Source organism: Microtus pennsylvanicus, chromosome 8, assembly GCF_037038515.1.
Source record: "Microtus pennsylvanicus isolate mMicPen1 chromosome 8, mMicPen1.hap1, whole genome shotgun sequence".
NCBI classification, from domain to species: Eukaryota; Metazoa; Chordata; class Mammalia; order Rodentia; family Cricetidae; genus Microtus; species Microtus pennsylvanicus.
Window position 1 is genome coordinate 27,929,828 of NC_134586.1, and position 19,471 is coordinate 27,949,298.

General features: G+C 51.4%; 1 protein-coding gene across 3 annotated transcripts in view; it reads right to left on the bottom strand.

Moving 5' to 3' along the window:
* Window positions 1-19,471, bottom strand: part of Cacna2d4 (calcium voltage-gated channel auxiliary subunit alpha2delta 4) — a 100,455-nt gene that overhangs the window by 38,151 nt on the left and 42,833 nt on the right. For all 3 annotated transcript variants that reach the window (XM_075982982.1, XM_075982984.1, XM_075982983.1), the window contains 8 exons: window positions 16,453-16,514; window positions 15,478-15,545; window positions 14,835-14,880; window positions 14,662-14,759; window positions 13,042-13,135; window positions 7,402-7,497; window positions 5,761-5,888; window positions 2,039-2,119 (listed from right to left, as the gene is read on the bottom strand). In XM_075982982.1, coding sequence (XP_075839097.1) covers window positions 2,039-2,119; window positions 5,761-5,888; window positions 7,402-7,497; window positions 13,042-13,135; window positions 14,662-14,759; window positions 14,835-14,880; window positions 15,478-15,545; window positions 16,453-16,514 — 673 coding nt within the window. The remainder of the gene's footprint in view (window positions 1-2,038; window positions 2,120-5,760; window positions 5,889-7,401; window positions 7,498-13,041; window positions 13,136-14,661; window positions 14,760-14,834; window positions 14,881-15,477; window positions 15,546-16,452; window positions 16,515-19,471) is intronic.

Genomic DNA, 19,471 nt, shown 5'->3' on the forward strand with positions numbered 1-19,471 from the left:
AATAAGCCCCTGTCAGCCAGTAGGGGGATAGAATTAGGAACAGGAAAGCTGGGAGGGTGGCACTGAAGAGGGAAGGAAGAAGAAAGCATGGCCTCTGGGATTGCTCATTACCCCCAGGGCGGGACTGTCCCCAGTGGTTCTGAACTCTGTTCATGTCATGTGGACTCATGTGGAACCTTCACCTTGGGAGCTTTCCTGGGCTGACGACTCACTAAGTCAGGAACGAACCTCAGGGAGACGTAAACTCCCAGGGTACAGAAAGGCAAGCAGCCAGATGTTTCATTCTAGGTGTGGTCATAGTGGGGTCCCCCTCCTCTGGTCCCTCTATAGCAGAACCAAATCTGGTCCCCTCTGAGCCCCCTGCAGAGCACACGTTGCTACTGAAGCCACAGGCACGGTTCATAGAGGGAAGTGCTCAGAGGGCGGCAGAGTCCTGTCTGTCTAGACCCCTACGGTGATCCAAGCCTCTCCAGACAGCAGGACAGGTCTCTGACACAGCCCTTGCTGATACACTGTGTTCTGGAGAGCACCCAAAGCCCCAGCGTTCAGGGACAGCAGACACGCCACCTTGCCCTCCTTGAGCTGACGGTCCCACCTGGTCCCAGGATCAGGGAGATGGTGCCCGGAACCAGAGAGAGGAAAATCTAGAATGAGATGCAGGTGAACTCACGGTGTCAGGTCTCTAACGCCTCATGCTTTTTCTGTCACAGCCGTGTACCCTGAGCGTCACAGGGACCGTCTGAAGGAGTTCAACCAGAGGCACTGGGACACGGTTTCTATGGCAACCCCTCCTGGCTCTAACTCAGCTCTGAGTTAAAAATTAAATCAGATAATTGGGGAGTGTGGGGAAGCACAGTCAGTGGCCTGGCCTCATATCCCTTCTCTCCTTTCCCGGGTCTTCAAGGTAGAGGGGCTAAGAGGGCCACCTCTGGGCAGAACGGGGTAGTCATGAATCTGCTGGGACTAAACGGCTGGAGGATTTTAGATAAGTGAGCCTCACAGCTGGCCAGGGATTGGCATGCTGTGGGCTCCGGAAGAGCTGCTGGGATATAATCATCCTCTCTGCAGGGTGGGAGGCACCTTACAGACTGCCGGGGATGCTGTGCTGGATGCGCTGCTGAGCCACCTTCCCCTACCTCAACCCGGGAGGGAACCCACAGGAACCTTGACTCTGGGCAGCAAGGATTCCTTGAGGAAACTCAGGCCAGCCTCTCCTGCTCCTCCCCTAGACACTCCCAGCCTTGGGAAGAGGCCAGGGTCCTGCCTGCTGCTGGCCTCCCCAGGCTCCTGGGGCATGAGACAAGTGCCTGGCACCCCAGCTCCACCAGGTTGAGTGACCATGGATTGCACAGCTTCTCGAGGAACATGGAGGGCGTGATCACAGACGCTCAAAGAGCAAGGCACAGATGCCAGGGACAGTCCTAGCCATCAAGAAACTGCAAATTGGCTAAGCTTATGAGGCCCACTGGGTGTTGTTGCTTTAGAAGAGGAGGCAGACAGCATGGGGGTAATGCTGGGTCCCAAAGAGAGGTGTTCTGAGTCCAGGTTCTAGCTTTACTACTAGCTGTGGGACTTTGGACAAATAACCCCTCCATCCCTTAGTTTCTTTGTCTGTAATATAGCCTCACTAAATTACCCTGAATTCCAGGTAGAAAGTGCAGAGTCATGAGCTCAGTCAATATAATGTCCGTGTTTCAGGGATAGAACAGAGGTCAGGTCGTCCCTGTCCTGTGTGACCTTGAGAAGGTATTTTAACCTCTCTGAGCTTCATTTTACTCAGTAAATCTTTTGGGCTTTTTGGTTTTATAAACAAAATGACGTAAGCATCCACTTCCTGTCCCCGGCATTCCTCCTGGGAAAATTTAGAATCCCCATATCCAGGGCATCTTATTCTCTCTTCCTGTGTGTGTGGTGCTGGGAATGGAAATGGCCTCAGGCCAGCTAGACAGGTGCTCTGGCAGAGCCAGCTCCGCCCTGCCAGCCCTCACCTTGACGCTGCCTTGGGGCTCCTACCTCAGCGGTTCAGGGTAGCGCCTACCTGCTGCGATGGCCGTCTTCCCATCCACAGTCACAGTTACTGCAGTGCTGGCCCTTACAGCCACTGGCTTGCTTGGGCTATCTGGGAAAGTGAGAATTATCGTTATTCCCGGTGCCTGCAGAGAGAGGTTAGGGGTGAGCCTATCTCTTTCTTGGGATAGGAGACAAACAGGATTCCAGGATAAGCTCTCCCTGAAAACGGTGAGGTAGGGGAAGAATCCTACTGACAATGGCTTGTGGCTGTCCACCACCTGTCTTTCAACAGTGTCCTGAAGGTCCCTTGCTGTCCCTGAATCTGAACAAATCAGGACTTGCCGGGATTAATTCCTAGCCCCTGCCAGGCTGAGCATCACGATGGCACTGTGACTTTGCTCCGTCTGCAGGGAGCAAACCCATCTGCCTGCTGCTCCCGCTTAGCTCCCTTGCAGCTGTGACAGGACCCTGGCTCAGCCTGCTTTCCCGTACTCTCGTTGTCTTATCCTGCTGCTGTGGTAAACACCACAGCCCGAAGCAGCCTGGGGAGGAAAGGGGCGATTTCATCTTCCACTCCAGGCCACACTCCACCATCGAGGGAAGCCAGGACAGGCAGTCAAGGCAGGAGCAGGAAGCAGAAGTGAGTGGGATAATGCCGACTCCTGGCTTGCTCTCTAGATCACTCCCGGGTTTGTGCTCCGCCTGCTTCCCTGCACAACTCAGGCCCACCTGCCTGGGGATGGCGCTGGCCATGCTGATCTAGGCCCTTCTACAGTTAACAAGATTGTGCCACTGATCAGGGCAATCAAGTCTGGGTTCCCTGTCTTCTCGCCAGCTGACTGCTGTCAGGTTGACAATAAAATCTACCTGGACAGGAGCCACATATGTGCCTCATATTGAGGGACAGGCTGCAAGCATCCCAGGCCTGGGTGGCGGGTGACCCTGCTTTGCCTTTCAGAGTCACAGCGAGGTGACAGTGATGGTCTTGCTCAGAGGCCAGATGCGGTGGACAACAGCCTCCCCTCGCAGCCAGGGTGGTATCTGACACATCTATGAGGTTTCATGGATCCTTGTGGGTGGCACCCACTCACCACCATAATGATTTCCTGTTTCATTGCTGCCCTTCTAGAATTTTCTGTCAGGTGCCTGGAGGCCTGGGTTGCCTCTCGCTTCTTTTAGAAGAACCAGGCCATCCTGGGAGCAAGATTCAGAGGGTCAGTGCAGCTCCATATGAGAGCATCTTTCCAGCTGGCTGCTGTATGACCTCTAACCTCCATCCACATCCTAGGCCAGCTTTCCAAAGGCTGCCTCTTGTCTAGAGGTCAGATTCCATTACATGGTCCAAGATCATGTACTGTCCTGTTCTTCAAATGCCCTCGTGGTGAACACTGCCTATGATAACCAGTTCTCAGAGCCTCCTGGAGATTGACGAAGAGCAGAGCCTCTGTAATGGGGCCAAGCATGGTCACACGCTGGCTGTGTTGTTATAGTTCCCCTGATACCTTGCTATCTTCAACACGTCTCAAGACTCTGGGAATTCACGACACTTGAGCTGTCCTTGATTCCAGAAATTTACCATGCCAGAGTCAAAGGAACTAGAGTAGACACAGAGACCAGACCCCTCACTTTGTTTTGGGGAACACCCATAAGACATGAACGTGGGGACTCCTGCAGGAATCCTCAGCTCTGTAGCCTGCCTTCCGGCTAGCACAGGCTTGTGGGAAACACTCAGGAAATCTCTGGAGCCCTTGGGAATTTCAAGGTTAGGATCAATGGTCTCACGGCCCGGAATCTGTGGGAATAAGCCCAGGAAGAGGAGAGACGAATGTGAAGGCCCAGGTCCTTGGTGCTGGCGGGTTGTAGTGTGCTGGCGGATGGCATAGGCACAACTCAAGGGGGCAGCACTCAATCTGCCCAGACCTCAGACCCGCCAGGAGGCTGCCCTACTCGGCCGCCTCCTCAGCAGACCCACACCTGTTGAGATGAGATGATTTTCTTTCTTTTGGGGAGGATGGGAGACCCAGAAGTGTCCACGTGGCTTTAAGCGTGTGCTCAGGCTGAGAGAGTGAGCAAAGGCGTAGGAAGCGAGCGAGCTCCCGCCTCCCTCCTCAGCAGTCCCCTTTTGGGTTCCCAGCTTCCTTCTCTTCTCCTGGCAGCTCAATTCCCCACCCACCTGCCCTCCTACCGGGTGGACACATAAAGCTCCCCCTAGCAGCCAGCAGGCAGTCCTGGTGACAGAGCCGGCAGGAGGCAGCCTGTCACCCGGCTGGGTGGGGCCCAGGGTCTCACCCGGGGAACATCTATGGAGTCCGTGGGTGTCTCTCCTGAGGGGAACCCTTCACATGGTGGGAGGACCTGCCTCTCTGCCTCAGGTGTACACCATGGGAAAACCTTCTGCTTGGCCTTAAGAACCTCCTTTGTGAGTCCCAGGAATGAAAACACCTCCTTTCTCTCCTGCCTCCTGCCCCAGATCTAGGGTGTCCTGAGACAGACCTGACTCTAGCTTGCTGTAAAAACTGCTCTTGTGCTGAGAAGCTTGAGCAAATCACGGAATGAGATCTCTGAGCCTTCAAGTCTCCCCAGGAGACGCCATCAACAGCACTTATCTCCTGGGGTTTTTGTAGGGAAATGTTTGTAAAGCACTTTAGACTTGGGTATGTGGGTGGAGGGAACGACACAGGGTGGAGTGACAGGCTTAGTGGGTAAGAAGGAACTCCCCCTTGCTGTCTTCAGCCTAGAGGGGGAGCCCTGGAAAGTCTGGGTTCCTGGAGCTGACAGTTCCAGGGCAGCTCTCTGTGGTGTGTGTGTGTCCCTAGGTGTGCATGCGTGCACGCACATACACACACACACACACACACACACACACACACACACACACAGAGAGAGAGAGAGAGAGAGAGAGAGAGAGAGAGAGAGAGAGAGAGAGAGAACGCTGTCATCTCTGCCAAGGCCCCCTTGACCTCTTGTCCACCATATTCATCCATTCCACAAGTAGGTACTGTCCAAGTCCCAGCCCCTCTGGATTGGGCTCAGCCCTCTTGGTATCCTGGTAGATACTTCCTGCTTCTTAGATTCCTGGGCCCTGGATCAGCCCCTCAGCCTCTCTGGGCTGCCCTTTCCTCAAAGGTAACCAAGGGTAAGGCTGCACTGAGCCTTAGGCCCCTGGGTTCTCAGTGGTCTGATTCCCTCGCACTCAGTGAGGATGCTGGTGTTTTTTTCCTGCCGTTCTCCAAAGCAACCAGGGCTGGAACTGGGAGCCCTCAGCTTGGTGCCACCTCTCCACCTCTCTTCCCTGCCCAGTGGCCTGGGTCTGTGGGGGCCTGCTGGCTGGCCCTGTCTCTCCTATGTCCTGGGAGCTGCTTTCTTCATAACCTGACAGGAGTGGAGATGGGAAGAGCCACATGGGCAGCTATGAAAGCTTTAAAGGAAGTTTTAAAGCTGCTTGGGTCCTTAGAAACAGAAGCCTGTTGGCGATCAAGATCAACCCTGCTGACCTGACACTGGGAATGTGGGCCAGGAGTCACCCGGCTGGCTTTCGGGTCAGATCTCTTTCCTTTCCTCCATGCTGGAGCTTGACTGCTGGGTGGGGGATGAGAACACGTAGGCCTACATTCTGTGTGCAACAGCAGACATGCTCCAAAGCTGCAGTGGCAGGAGGGAAGGCAGGAAGGAGCCCCGGGGTCGTCCCCTCTTCTGTATCATCCCGGCCCTGTTTCCCACTCTTGGGGGGAGCACAGGGGTGCAGGTTACCTGGTCCCTCTTCCCAGCGGAGATTGAAGACAAAACTGCCTGGGGGCTGCTCAGAGGCCTGACGATACCACAGCGGGAAGTGGTCCATGGTAAAAAGACTGGCTTCGTCTTCAGGCGTCAGGAACTTCCTGCCAGAATAGGATGAATGCTTCCTCAAATCTCGGAAGACATTTGTCCCTTTTTCCTGTGGCATATACAATCATCTTGGCTGGGCCAAGACCAAGGCTCCCCTCTGTGCTGGTCCAGTTGCAGACAGGAAACACCTCCACCCTCAGCATAGGCATGCACCTTATCCCAGCACTCTGAGAGTGAGGCAGAACGTCCCTGCTTCTCAGTTACATTGGCTACATGGCAACATGGCAACACCCAACAAAGGAAGAATGAAAAGAGCCATCAGACAGAGAAACCCTGTCTCAAAAAACCAAAAAAAAAACAAAACAAAACAAAAAAAGAGCCATCAGCTCCCAAATACACATTGCCCCAGGCAGATTCTGCTTCTTCCAGAAGCAAAACACTGCAACATCTGGTGGCAGGGGAGGCCGGCCAGTGGAGCAAGAAGAGACAGATGTGTGACCAACAAAGTACACGTCCCTTGGGTATAGGTAATTTCCTTTGGTCTGGCTCACTGGCAGATCTGAGTGAGGATCCCTGCGGTAGAGAAGCACAGACTGCCCTACATGGTTACTTCGAAAGGCTTTGATGCGCAACATTCGTCTCCTTTTGGAGAAGCTTTTCCTTGCTAATTATGGGTTTGCTTTCCCTGAACACACACAAGCCTGCAGAGGGAGGCTGGTCCAGATGCTGACTAGGAAGTAGGCGAAGCCGGGTGGGCTGCACAATGAAGTGGCACCTATGGGTAATTCACAGGTAGAATTACTGACGTTTGAGTGAGTGAGTGCCTTGCCAGCTCTGGAAGCGGACTTGAGTCCCCAGGTTGCCTCCGCATCATGGTCCAGGTAAAGGGAGTTCGCTGGTGTGCACAAGGCACCTGTGGCCCTCCGGGCAGCTGTCTTCCCAGCTTCCCAGAGTCTTTGACTACTCAAGGGAGGCCTGTTTGTGTTGCCATCGCTTCCCATCTTTAGGTGCCCTTTTAGGAGGGTGCCATTTTCCTCTCCCTACCTCTCTGGGGATTAGGGAAGGGAAAGAAGAGGGGAGAAGGGGAAAACAAGCAAATTTGTTTTTCTAGAAAGCCTGCAGCCTTGCTCAGCATGTGTGGACTTTCACTGAGTCCCGAGAGAGGCAGAGATGCTTCCCTGTTGACTGCGCTGGGATGTAGTGAGGGGGGCAGTGAGCGAGTGGGAAAAAAGACGGGTGTGTGAAGTCACCCATCAGCTCGGCTGTCACTGTTCTCCAGGTGTCTGAGCCTTCTGAGCTTTAGGACACCAGGTGGCACTACCCTGCCCTCTTCTGGGCTCCAGCCTCCATGCAGAGTTGGCCAAAAGACAGCTGCTGCTGGCGGTGGCGTGGAGGACTGGGCAGTATGTGGGCCCCCTCAGCAGGGTTCTCCCATAATCTGCACTTTGCTAGAGTAGTTCTGTGGGTCTGGAGGATGAGACCGTCTTTGCTCTACGTGCCCCAAGGGGACTCAAGACTTGTGCCATGCTCCTCCCTGCGAGAAGCCTCAGGGTGCCCAGGACTCACTTGTCAGAGATTTTCTCGGAGCCCACAAACAAACTTCGTCTTAGGAGACCAGCCCGGGTTCCCAGAAAGGCCACATCCACGCCAGGCTCTGTTGCTCTGTAAGGCAAAGCAATGACAACGTGTAAACTGTCTTTTCTCATACCTGGGTCTGTGGTACTTGGGCTCCATGAAGGCACAAGGCAGTAGTAAAAGCATCGCTAGGGCCTGGAGGCTACGGGATGGCCTACACTGGCAGCATCCGGTACAGCACCAGGCCTGGGCTAACACAGTTGGTTAGAAGTCTGGGGAGTCCCTGAAGAGAAAGACCTAGAGATATGGGGTTTCTGCAGGTGGGTGTCTGGGCTACTCAGGGTTTAAATGTTACAGGTACCAACACCCTGCATTAGCTGCACTAAGTCAGACCCTGGGGTCGGCATCTTTAAAAAGCACTGATCCAATTTGCTCTTAGAGTCTACTGACCTCTCCCATAACCCAGCTTTACAAACACCAACCAAGACTTCCCACGGCACTACAGCAACTGGATATTCTCAAGAAATTCCTAGGTATTTAATCAGTGAACTATTTTAATTTATATCATCAGAATACTAGGAAGTAAAACAAACAAAAAACACCCTCCGTGTCACTGTCGAACCTCCTCAAAAGCTCCATGACGTCCAGTGTCACCAGAGAGCCCGGTGGCTCGTGAGTTTCAGTTGGGCAAACTAGGTTCTTACTGTGGTCTGTTCAGTACAGTGGCTTAGTAAGCCAGTCTCCTTCTTCCCCGTCTTGAGCTACTACCCATGAACCATATAATTTCCCCATCTAAAGTGTATTTCTTTAAGTGCATGCATCAACCGGCACAGTCCTTGCCTCTGTGACTTTAGACCATTTTTCGCCACCCTTGGAGGAAACGCCATGCCCGTGGTAGTCTTTAGCCTTTTAAACCTGGCTCTGAGTCTCCCATCCCAGCTTCCCTGGCAGACCACTTCCTGCACACGCCAGACCACCCAGCTGGACCAGGCCAACTGCTGAAGTATTGTTTAGCACCCTTATTTTGTTGTCCCTTGTATTTCTTGTAAATTACCTCTTAGACCTCTGGGCCTGGCTGTATCCAGCTGCGAGCGTTTACTTTCTATGGTTTGGGTGGATGTCCCTCAAAGTCCCAGTTATGGAAGGCTTGGTTCCCTGGGTGGCCCCATCAAGAGGCTATGGCACCTTTGAGGAGTGAGACATGGTGGGAGGAGGTGTTCCTGAAGGGGCCATTGGGACCCTGGTGCCTTCCACCCCCATAAACATTGCAGTATGCCATGATAAATGTCCCTCAGCATAGGCCCTTCAACTATGGGTCAGCTGACACATGACTGACTTGGAAACCAAATGAACATTCTCCCAAGGTGGCTGTCTCTGGTATTTGTTTTATCACAAAGCTATGAAGCTAATTCACATACAATTCGGTCCTGACAGGCAAGCACACACTGTTGACTGGGGGATACTCACAGGCACATCCCTTCAAATTTCTCTTTATTTTGCTTTTACCGGAAATACTTCTATACAGAAAAAACTATACCCTAAGGAACAATTTGCACAGAAGAGGCAAGGTAAATAAGTAGTTGATGCTTTTGCTTATTTAAATTAGTGTGTGTCTCACACCCCCAAAGGGGACCAATGAATGGGTCTTGTCTTCCACAGTCTCCTCATGGATGCAGGATTTGGGGTGTAGCACATTGCAGCCACGGCTGCCTTCTGCTCTCACCCTGTCCTTGGCTCATGGGGTTTCTGCAGGGGCCTCTGAGTCCCACTGTTCTTGCTAGCTTCTCCTCTGAGTCCCACTGGTCTTGCTAGCTTCTCCTCTGAGTCCCACTGGTCTTGCTAGCTTCTCCCTTCCTGGGTTGACAGGGTGCTCCTGGTTCACCTGGTCATTTCCTGCCCCTGTCCTGTAGCCAGGGATGTCCCCAGACTCACTTTAGTGAGGACCAACACTGCCAGTCCTCGTGATAGTTGGGTGCTCCAGACACTGTGATCCCCAGTAGGGCAGGCTAGGGGCTTCCTTTTTATGGCTTTAAGAGAAAATAGATCTGGAACCCAGGTGAACGTTTACAATTCAGTCACCTTTTTTTTTTTTTTTTAAGATTTGTTTTTATTTTTGTGTATACCCACAGAGGCCAGAAGAGGGCATCGGATCTCTTGTAGCTGGAATTATATGCAATTGTGAGCTGCCTGATGTGGGTGCTGGGAATTGAACTCTGGTCCTCTGCAGGAGTAAGATGTGCTCTTAACCACTGAGCCATCTCTCCAGCCCATCGTTTCACCTTTTATATTTAAACAGTTTTGATATTTGAAACTTGCGTCTCTTTTTTCCTTTTGTTGGAAACATCAGCTCCTAACGATACTAACAGTACGACCTTATTACCCCAGGGTAAGGCACACCAGCATCCTTTCCAGCAGTGTGATTACCAAGCTCAGGCCACAGCTTTGTCAGTCTCCGCTTACAGCACACACACTGAGTGAGTGCCAGCTTCAGTGGTACCGGATGGTGAGAGGCGCTATCTTGAGTGGTAAAAATCTTTTATTCAGATCTGGGTTGGTAAAAATCTTTTATTCAGAACTGGGTCAGCACGCATTTAAGGACTGGTCCTTTTTTTTTCTCTCTTGTCCCTGTACGGCTCTTGCTTCTTGTCTGCTCCTGAAGCTCCCCGTCATCCACACTGTGGCCACAGTGTGCTCCACCTGCTCCTGGCCACAGCTCCCCAGCTCATCCCTTCTCGGCTCATACAGACATTTCCGGGTTGTTAAGTTTTCCACTCATTCTTGCATTGCTTCTGAGCTTTGAGTCAGCATTAGGAAGGCTTGCTGATGCCCGGATTTCACCTCAGCTGGATCACAACATCTGTTAGCGCTTATACAACTTCTTTCCTGTGTATTTGAATGAGTCACTTCATCCAGGTGTGCGCACTCACCCAACGGCGCTGGTCCCATTGGCCTCGGATTGGCCTCGGCACCAGCTCAGCTTTCAAGCCCACCCCCCCCTCATTAACGTGACATAGTGCCTCGGGGTGCACCACAAGTCCACACGTATGCCACCTGGGTCTGGCTGTTCTTTTGTGTACCACAACTCAGAGTGGGCAGAGGTTTGATAATGTCTTTACATCTAGGTAGGACCATTCTGGTTTGAGACATTGGGCTGTCCCTGATTGTTTTAATGAGCTTTACAAGTAATCACCTAGACACGGAGAGGCAGTCCCAAAGGCATGCATGCCCTTGGAGTCTACACTAGGGAGGAGGAGCCTCATGGTATCTGTCTTTCCACTCAGAGATACTGTGAGTCTTCCCATGTATTCAGGCCTACTTCTTTGTTGTTTTCTAACCCCCATATTCCAAGATTAAACCTAGGGCTTCATGCCTGTTGCCACTGAGCTGAATCCTGAGTTACTTTTTGAGATGACATCTTACCCTGTAGCCCAGGCAGGCCTGGAGCCTTCAGTCCTCCTGCCTCAGCTCTCAGAGTAGCTGGAATCACGGGCTGGTGCCACAAACCCAATGTTGCCCGATGTCTGAGGGGTTCTCACATGGTGCGTTCAATGTGTTCTGGCAATTCTAGAACAATATTTTTATTTCTTACCAGCCTAAAGTCTTTTCATATTGTATCTTTTTTTCAGGGGCTATTTATGTACATAAGTATTATTAATTTTTAAAATAAAATTTTATTTTTAATGGACATGTCTCTGTGTGGGTAAATGCTTGTGAGCGTAGGTACCCATGGAAGCCAGAAGGTGGCATCAGATCCCCAGGAGCTGGAGTTACAGGCAGCTGTGAGTCACCGAGCGCGGGTGCTGGGGACCAAACTTAGGTTCTCTGTAAGAGCAACATGCACCGTTAACTACTAATCCATCTCTCCAGCTCCAGGTTTTACTAATTTTTGAACATTGATATTATAACATTCCACTTTACTAAATTCCCTAATTGGCTATAGTGATTTTCCTGTTATTTTGAAGTTTCCTGATATACAATAGCTATTTATTTTACGGTGCTGGGTTTGGAGGTATGGAGCCTGGGGCCTCATACATGCTACGCAGTTGATCTACCATGGAGTCACCCCCCACCTTGCCCCCTGCTCATGTCTTCTTTAACCAGAGACAATTTTCTTCTCCATTTCTCGTTGGCTAGAAGTACGTTCTTTTGTGGAGCTTAGTGCTTTCTGATCTTTTTGTGTAGGAGGGGGATGGGGTGTACTTGTTGGCATCTTCAGTAGGAAAGAGAGCCTCCAACCCCCCCCCAACATGTTGGCTTTTAATTTTATGTGTGTGTTATATGTGTGTACATGTGTCTGTGGGAACATGTGCATGTGTATCTGCATGCACTTTGAGGTCAGAGTTGGTGTGGAGTGTCTTCTTCAGTTGCTCTCTACCTTGTTTATATGGACAAAGGTCACTCGCTGACCCTGGAGCTCACCGAATGGCCAATAACTCTAAGGATCTGCCTATCAGCATGGGGTTACAGAAGTAAGGTACTATGCCTGACTTTTTATGTGGGTTCTGGGTGTCCAAACTTAGGTCCTCACGCTTGCATGACACTTTACCAAGCCATCTTCCTAGCCCCCACTTCAGACCATTTATTTTTGGTAGAAGCTATGTGAAGAACATTTGCCCCTCAATACACTATGTGCTAGTATCTGGCCCTATCGATTTTATTTTAGGTTTATTTGTATTCCCACATTTATATGGTTCAAAGTTGCACCAAAAATGTATGCAGTTCAACGACCTATTTTTGTAACCGGAGAGAAGCCCTCGGAACCTTTGCTGAACAGCCTTCCTGGAAAACGGATGCACATGCGTACATGCACATGGACACTGTGCTCTGGCCCCTCTGGCCCCTCTCTAGAAGAAATGGAGCACATTGCACACGTGCCTTTAAAAATAGGAGTTTGTTTCGTATGTAGGAGCGGCAGCAAACTCAAGTGTTAGGGAGGTTTGACATCTATGATTTTGAACCTTTCTATTCAGAAACAAGCTCTATAGCCCTTACCTCGTTAATGTTACCCTGACCGCCTACCTCTTGCGACACATACACGGTACTCATTTTTCTGTCTAGCCAAGCAATACAGTCCCACCAAGACAAAGCCAGTGGGAGGATGAGGGAAATCTCGGGTCTGGGAAGCACTGAGGTCAAACAGGTTGGGTAGCCTTCCTTTGAAGCTGGAAGTAAGTCTCCATTTGTCTGTCTTTTTTTTTTCTTTTTTTTTTTTTTTTTGGTTTTTCGAGGCAGGGTTTCTCTGTAACTTTGGAGCCTGTCCTGGAACTTCCTTTGTAGCCCAGGCCGGCCTCGAACTCACAGAGATCCGCCTGCCTCTACCTCCCGAGTGCTGCACACTACCACCGCCCGGCAAGATTTAGTTTGTTACTTTTTTTTCCCATTTGTCTGTCTTGTGCTTCCCTGGGGGAGCTTCTTAGGTAGTGGGAGACCAACCAAGAAAACACATTCATCCCAGGTCTTGGACTGGGTGTTTGCCTGGGAAAGCTGGACCTGATGCTTTAGAGTGAGGAGCTGGTAGGAGTTGTGGGATGGGAGCCTGCTTCACAGCAGTGTGTGAAGGCCAGTCTCGCCCTTCCTCATTCCATCATATCCCTGTGTCCCTGTCCTCATCGGGGTCCCTCTTGTACATACTCAGAGATGTTGAGCGCCAGTGCTGTCCAGTAGGCTTCCATGGGGGCTGTCACCACTGCGTCAAACAGCACCTCCCGTATCAGCTCCTCGTCACCTGGAGGTAAAGTCACAGGAGCTAGCCACGTGTCACCTATTGCCCCAGCCCCAACCTATCAAGAAGCGCACAGCTTCTAGAAGCTGGGGATCTAGCTCAGTTGTGGTGCAAGCCTAGGTTCCCAGCTCTTGAAAGCAGAGGCTCACAAGTTGTTGTTCATCTTTGGCGACATAGCAGGTTTGAGACTAGTCTGTCTAATAATTATAACAATGCCCACAGCACAGCCCCCACCCTATCGACGTCGGGAGAAGGATGACTTTTGCTGGTGTCTCTGGTTATTCAAGCCATCTGAGTGGGCATAAAAATACCAACCCTCCTTGTTCTGCCTTCAAGTTCTCAGCCACAGAAAAGATGGGGGTTGTCACTGAAGGCCCCCGCCAGCTCAACACTGGGGAGTCTAGATATTCTCTTGATCCAGCCCAGCTGTGACAGCTCCCACTCCCCTGCTCCTGGATGTGGGACATGCCGGTGGCTGTGGGTGCTGCAGGCCTGACCTGGCTCTACGCTGCCCTGTCTCAGTGCCCCCGTGTCTGCTGCTTCCCCGGCCTGGCTTCTCTTCCTCCTCTCTACTTAGGTGGCATTCTCCGCCCCTCTCTTAGAACTGTTTTAACTTTTCCTTGAAGTGAAGTTTACATCGCAACAAACTAACTTACAGTATTCAACTCAATGGCTACATGTACATGACTGTAGAACCCACTCCATGGACTTCAAAAAAAGATAACAACTTTTTTTGTCTTCAAAGAAGGTGCCAGACCTGGGGTCTTCATCCTTACTAATCCTACTCTCCCCTCCCTCCACATCTTCCTCAGCGCCCCATCCACCTGTCATGACTGTATCATTACCTATGTGAACAGCCTTGATCACTATCTGACTTCTTCCCTAAATTTCCAGTTTCTGTAAGTGCCTGGCTTTGCCTGGGTTGTCTGTATCTCGGTCCTTGCCCCAGGTCTAGTGCAAGCACATGGTCACTTCAATCTTGTTAGCTGATGGGGAGACAAACGGATGCCCTGGAAGGTTGGTTCGGGAGATGGTCTTTTCACGGGGAGAACACATATGTAGCTGGACAGCTGGAGAGGGGGAAGGGACTTGCTGAGGGCCATGGCGGAGTGAGCTGGCCAGAGGCCTGAGTGCCTAGACTCGCCACATCCTTCCAGACCAAAGGATTGAAGAAACCGCCTGACCAAATGCTATGCTTGGCAGAACTGAGACCCTGAAGACAGTGTCTGCTCCTTGCCCATGTTAAGGTGGTGGGGATAGACTGGACAAGCAGGAGGGCTGAAAGGGGCTGAAGAGAGTCCTGGCCTCTGACACGAGGAGCCCTGTGCAGACCTCTAGTTCCTGGAATGCCCACGTCCTCCACGGTTCACGGCCCCAGCTAGCTCTGCCTGTTTCTTTGGGGCCTCTTCTCGTTCTCCTCAAGCCACGCTTGCCATTCCGAGATGGGTTCATGGCACTCTCACCCCTGGGAAGCCCTGAGCTGCTGGGGCGTAGAGGACAAGTTCAGAGGCATGCATTAGGGGACTCACACTCCAGGCCTGGATCCATCCCTGTCAGGAAGCGGACCACAGCTTCCAACTGACTGAGTTTCCGGTGGTCTGGGTCGATATCCGTGATGCAGTAGATCCTAGAAATGCAGGGAACCCATGTTACTTCAGATCCCCGCCCCTTTTCTCCCTCCCACCCTTACCTCCTTGCCTACCAGTCACTGGCCAGGGTCAGATCCGGATGAAGCAAGTCATGCAGGCCTGAAAACAAAGTCCATACTCAAGCTCATAACCTGTGGCCTGGGGTCTACAGATCTCGTTGCAGGAAGGGTTTTCGTGAACACACCTCTTGGCTTTGGGGGCTACAGTCTCAAACCTCTTTAGATACCAGTGTTTTGCAAGCCCCACCCTCTTAATGCCTCCCTTCGAGGAGCTAACGCTTGGAAAGCAGTGATTTTGTCTTCCTTGATTTTAACATACACGGCTGTGACAGTGGCCAGCTAGAGATGAGCCTGGTGGGTTGTGCCTGCCGAGTGAGCTCTGGAGCCTCGCTGGGCTCTTAGCCCATCTGACTGTGCACTTAGTACACTTGCTGATGGAATGAGTGAGTGAGATCCCGGTGCTCAAACATAAGCAGGTGCTCAATGAAGCTTTGGGAAATTACAGGCAGAGACCGTGGGCAAACAGCTGAGGTTAAGTCGGCTCAGGGACTGGGATAGGGGTGAGGCCCTTCTCTGCCACCTCGTCTGGCTGGAAATGCTCACCCCGAGTCCACCCTGGGTTTACCCTGCTCAGCAACCTGGGAGAGTGAATCCCCTACCACACACGACATCACAGTCAGCACACGGCGTGACCTACCTTCCTCCACAGATGTGTTTCCCAGGAGGACGTATTCCCCATGGCCTCTGGTCAGTACCACTCCCAAGCTAGAAAGAAGAGAGGGTGGCTGTGTGCACAGTTGCTGCATCTGTTTTCGCTACTTGTTCAAGGAGCCTTTGGACCCAGGGCAATGGCCCACCTTTCTAGCTCTCCCCTTTAGACTGGCCTCATAGGTCGTCCCCTTGGGAACTAGGAAGGGACTGCTAGTTTATCAGTCATTCTTCCCAGGAAGGGCCCTGGAAATGCCAAAGACCATGGTTTCTGGGGCTCCCTGGATACTTAAGGAGTAAGGAAGTACTTGATTTTCCAGGGACCCTGAAATGTTTATGGCTCTCAGGATTCCCTGAGGAGGCTCCTTCCCTACTGAACCCCATCTCTTGGTAGCACATTAGATTTGAATTTGGGGAGCATTCAGAGGTGTAGCACCTGGGCTCTGCCTCAGTGCCAACACTGTTGGTTTGCATGGGCCTAGCCGTTGGCAATCTTGAGACGTCCTCAGGTATTCTAGTGGGTGGTGAGAGCAGGGAACCTGAGTGGCACCGGGAAATGACGGAGGAAACCTTAGAACTCTTCCTCCCGTCCCGCACCGCCATCTATGTAGAGTGTGTCATGTCAACCTCCGCTCGGTCGGAAGCAGCTGCTATCGCCGTCACTCACACATCACAGATGACATCTGAGGAAGTCACGTGCCTTGACTCAGGCCACAAAGGCCGTAAGTGGGGGAGCTGGGATTCATACTCAAAGTTGGGCTTCAGAACTGGACATTTAGCCACGCTGGCAAAGCCCATCTAGAGCTCATTTCCTGAATGCTAACTGACTAGGATCCTTTGCTAACAACACAGAATTGCTAAATTGGTAAGAACGAATTGGCTCTCAAACCCTAAAGTACCCTCACGAGCCGGTGGCATCTCCGCTCTGTCTCCTGCCCTGGCTCGTGTGGCATTACTCCCTCACCTGAAAGGGGTGTCGCTGATGTCCGTGAAGAAGTAGTCATTGGTCAGGAACAGAACCCGCTTCTGAGAGCAAAAGAAAAGGGTCCTGGCTAGGTGCCAGAGTGGTGCTGGCCTCCTGCCCTCCACCCACACCCTTGGTCTCCGGTCATCTCCCTGTACCCTCCGCAGACCTCACTCATCAGCCATCTCAACCCCGTTTATGGACACTCGTGGCCAGAAACAGCTCACAGCTCAGCAAACTGGCCTTTTGTTGCTGCCTCTAAGATCCAGGCTTGCCCAGCTTGTGCAGCCAGCTCAGCACTTGCAACATATTAATCATTTTTAATCAACATCCACGTAATTCAGATGATCCATTGACTGCTGTGCTGGACCCTGCAGGCAGTGTGAGTCTCGGCTTCTTTCAGGACAGGGAGGTAACACTGAGGCTGGAAATATCTGGAGCTGGGGTGTGGACATTTGACTCACATCTTCCCGGAGGAGAGAGGGACACTGTTCTCCCGACCCTACCTCTTTAACTTTTAGAAAAACTGTTAGAAAAAAATAGATGCTATTCCAAAGAGTGAATGAGAGGGAACCCACAAAGGAAGCAAAAGGACAGACGCCAGCAGGACTCAGCCTCAATTGTGTGCTCATGGGGGTGTGGGGTGGGGAGGTGGAGGTGGGGGCGTGGATGGTTGGAGGTGGGGCAGAAATCACAGCTGGAGGGCCAACCTGAGGAAAGTCAGCAGTTCTGACCCTACAGTAAGCCCACAGCTCCCACGACAAGCCTACAGCTACCATGACAAGCCCACAGCCTCCACGACAAGCCCACAGCCCCCATGACAAGCCCACAGGCCCTATGACAAGCCCACAGCCCCTATGACAAGCTCACAGCCCCTACGGCAAGCCCACAGCCTCCACGACAATCCCACAGCCCCCCACGGCAAGCCCACAGCTCCTATGACAATCCCACAGCCCCCATGACAAGCTCACAGCCCCCACGACAATCCCACAGCTCCTATGACAATCCCACAGCCTTCACAACAAGCCCACAGCCTTCACAACAAGCCCACAGCCTCCATGACAAGCCCACAGCCCCCATGACAAGCCCACAGCCCCCATGACAAGCTCACAGCCCCCATGACAAGCCCACAGCCCCCATGACAAGCTCACAGCCCCCATGACAAGCCCACAGCCCCTATGACAAGCCCACAGCCCCCATGACAAGCCCACAGCCCTCATGACAAGCTCACAGCCCCCATGACAAGCCCACAGCCCCCATGACAAGCTCACAGCCCCCATGACAAGCCCACAGCCCCCACGACAAGCCCACAGCCCCCACAACAAGCCCACAGCCTGCACGACAAGTCCACAGCCCCCACGACAAGCCTACAGCTTCTATGGCAATGAAGTAAAGCTAGATGGCAATAATAGCAGAAACTGTAGAAAGCACACAGATGCATGGATATGAAACAGCACACTGCTGAATGACGAATAGATCACTCAAGAAATCAAGTAAGAAGTAAAAACAAATCTAAAATGGAATAAACAGGAAAACACACAGAAAGCTATGGGACACAATGAAGTCTTAAAAGCAAAGTACCCACATAAAGTCAGAGAGAACTCAAATAACATAATGATGTACCTTAAGGACTTAGAAAAACAAAAACAGCCAGGTGGTGGTTGCACACACCTTTAATCCCAGTACTAGAGAGACAGAGGCAGGTGGAGCTCCGTGAGTTTGAGGCCAGCCTGGTCTACAGAGTGAGTTCCAGGACACCCAGGGCTACATCGAAAAACAAAGCAAACAGAAATAAAGAAAGAAAGAAAAAAAGAAAGAAAGAAAGAACCAAACTCCAAAGCAGTAAATAAGGAGAAATAGTTATGACAAGGACAGAAATGAAATGAACCAGAAGGAACAACAACAGAAACAACACAAAGAGCCAATGAAATGAAGGGTTGGTTCGTCGAAAGAGAAACAAGACTGACAAGCTGAGCCAAATTACCCAAAACAAAGAATTAAAGAGAATATCCCGCATTCATAAAATTCGAGATGGGAGGGGAGACACAACAACAGACCCCAGAGGAATTCGGAACACCCTCAGAGCACACCCTAAAAACACAGATTCTAGACAACTGGAAAATCTACAATAAATGGATGAGATCCTACATGCATATGACCAACCGAAATTAAACCAAGATGAAATAAATAATGTAAACAGACCCGTAGCCAGCAGCAAGACTGAAGCAGCCATGACATAATTCTTCCAACTTAAAAGAATGCCCAGGAGGATGCAGGTGGCAGGGCACACATGACATGAAAATAGAGGGAATACGGAGGATGGCGAGGTCTAAACAGGGAAAGGGTGCAGCCCGGGCAGAACACGGTGTCCTAGTTTCTTTATGTTTATGTGATAAAACACCTAGACAAAAGCCACAGGGGAAGGAAAGGTTTAGCTGGGCTCACAATGCCAGGTCATAGCCCGTGGTTGTTCAGGGTGGCAGGTACTTGAAGCAGCTAGTTATACCCAGTCAGCTGCAGCAGAGAGAGCGCAAATGTGTGTCTGCCTGGTGCTGAGGCCACCTTCTCTTTCCCTCGTAGAGCCTGGAATTCAAACTCAGGGGGTGGTGCCTCCCACTTTTAGGATGGGGTTCCCACCTCAGATAAGGTAACCAGGACAACCACACACTGACATCTCCATGGGAAAACTTCATCTAGACAATCCAGCGTGAAGCCTCTCAGGCGATTCTAGAACGTGGTGAGTTTACAATGGCGTTAACCGAAATTAGGCTGTCAGAAGTCACATGTAGACACACTATTTTAGAAGCTGATTTAAAAACAAGTTTAAAAAGATTCTGAATAGAGGCTCCATGGATAGGTGGACAATGGCAATCCCAGACTGCCTACCAAATTTTTATGTTTCTATCCAGGCAGTAGTGCTGAGCCCTGCCTTGGTCAAAGATACTTCTCTTTACAGAGAGTGGTGGCAGCACAGGCGTTCATGGTCAAGGCGCTGAGAACAAGCAACAGCTGAACTGTA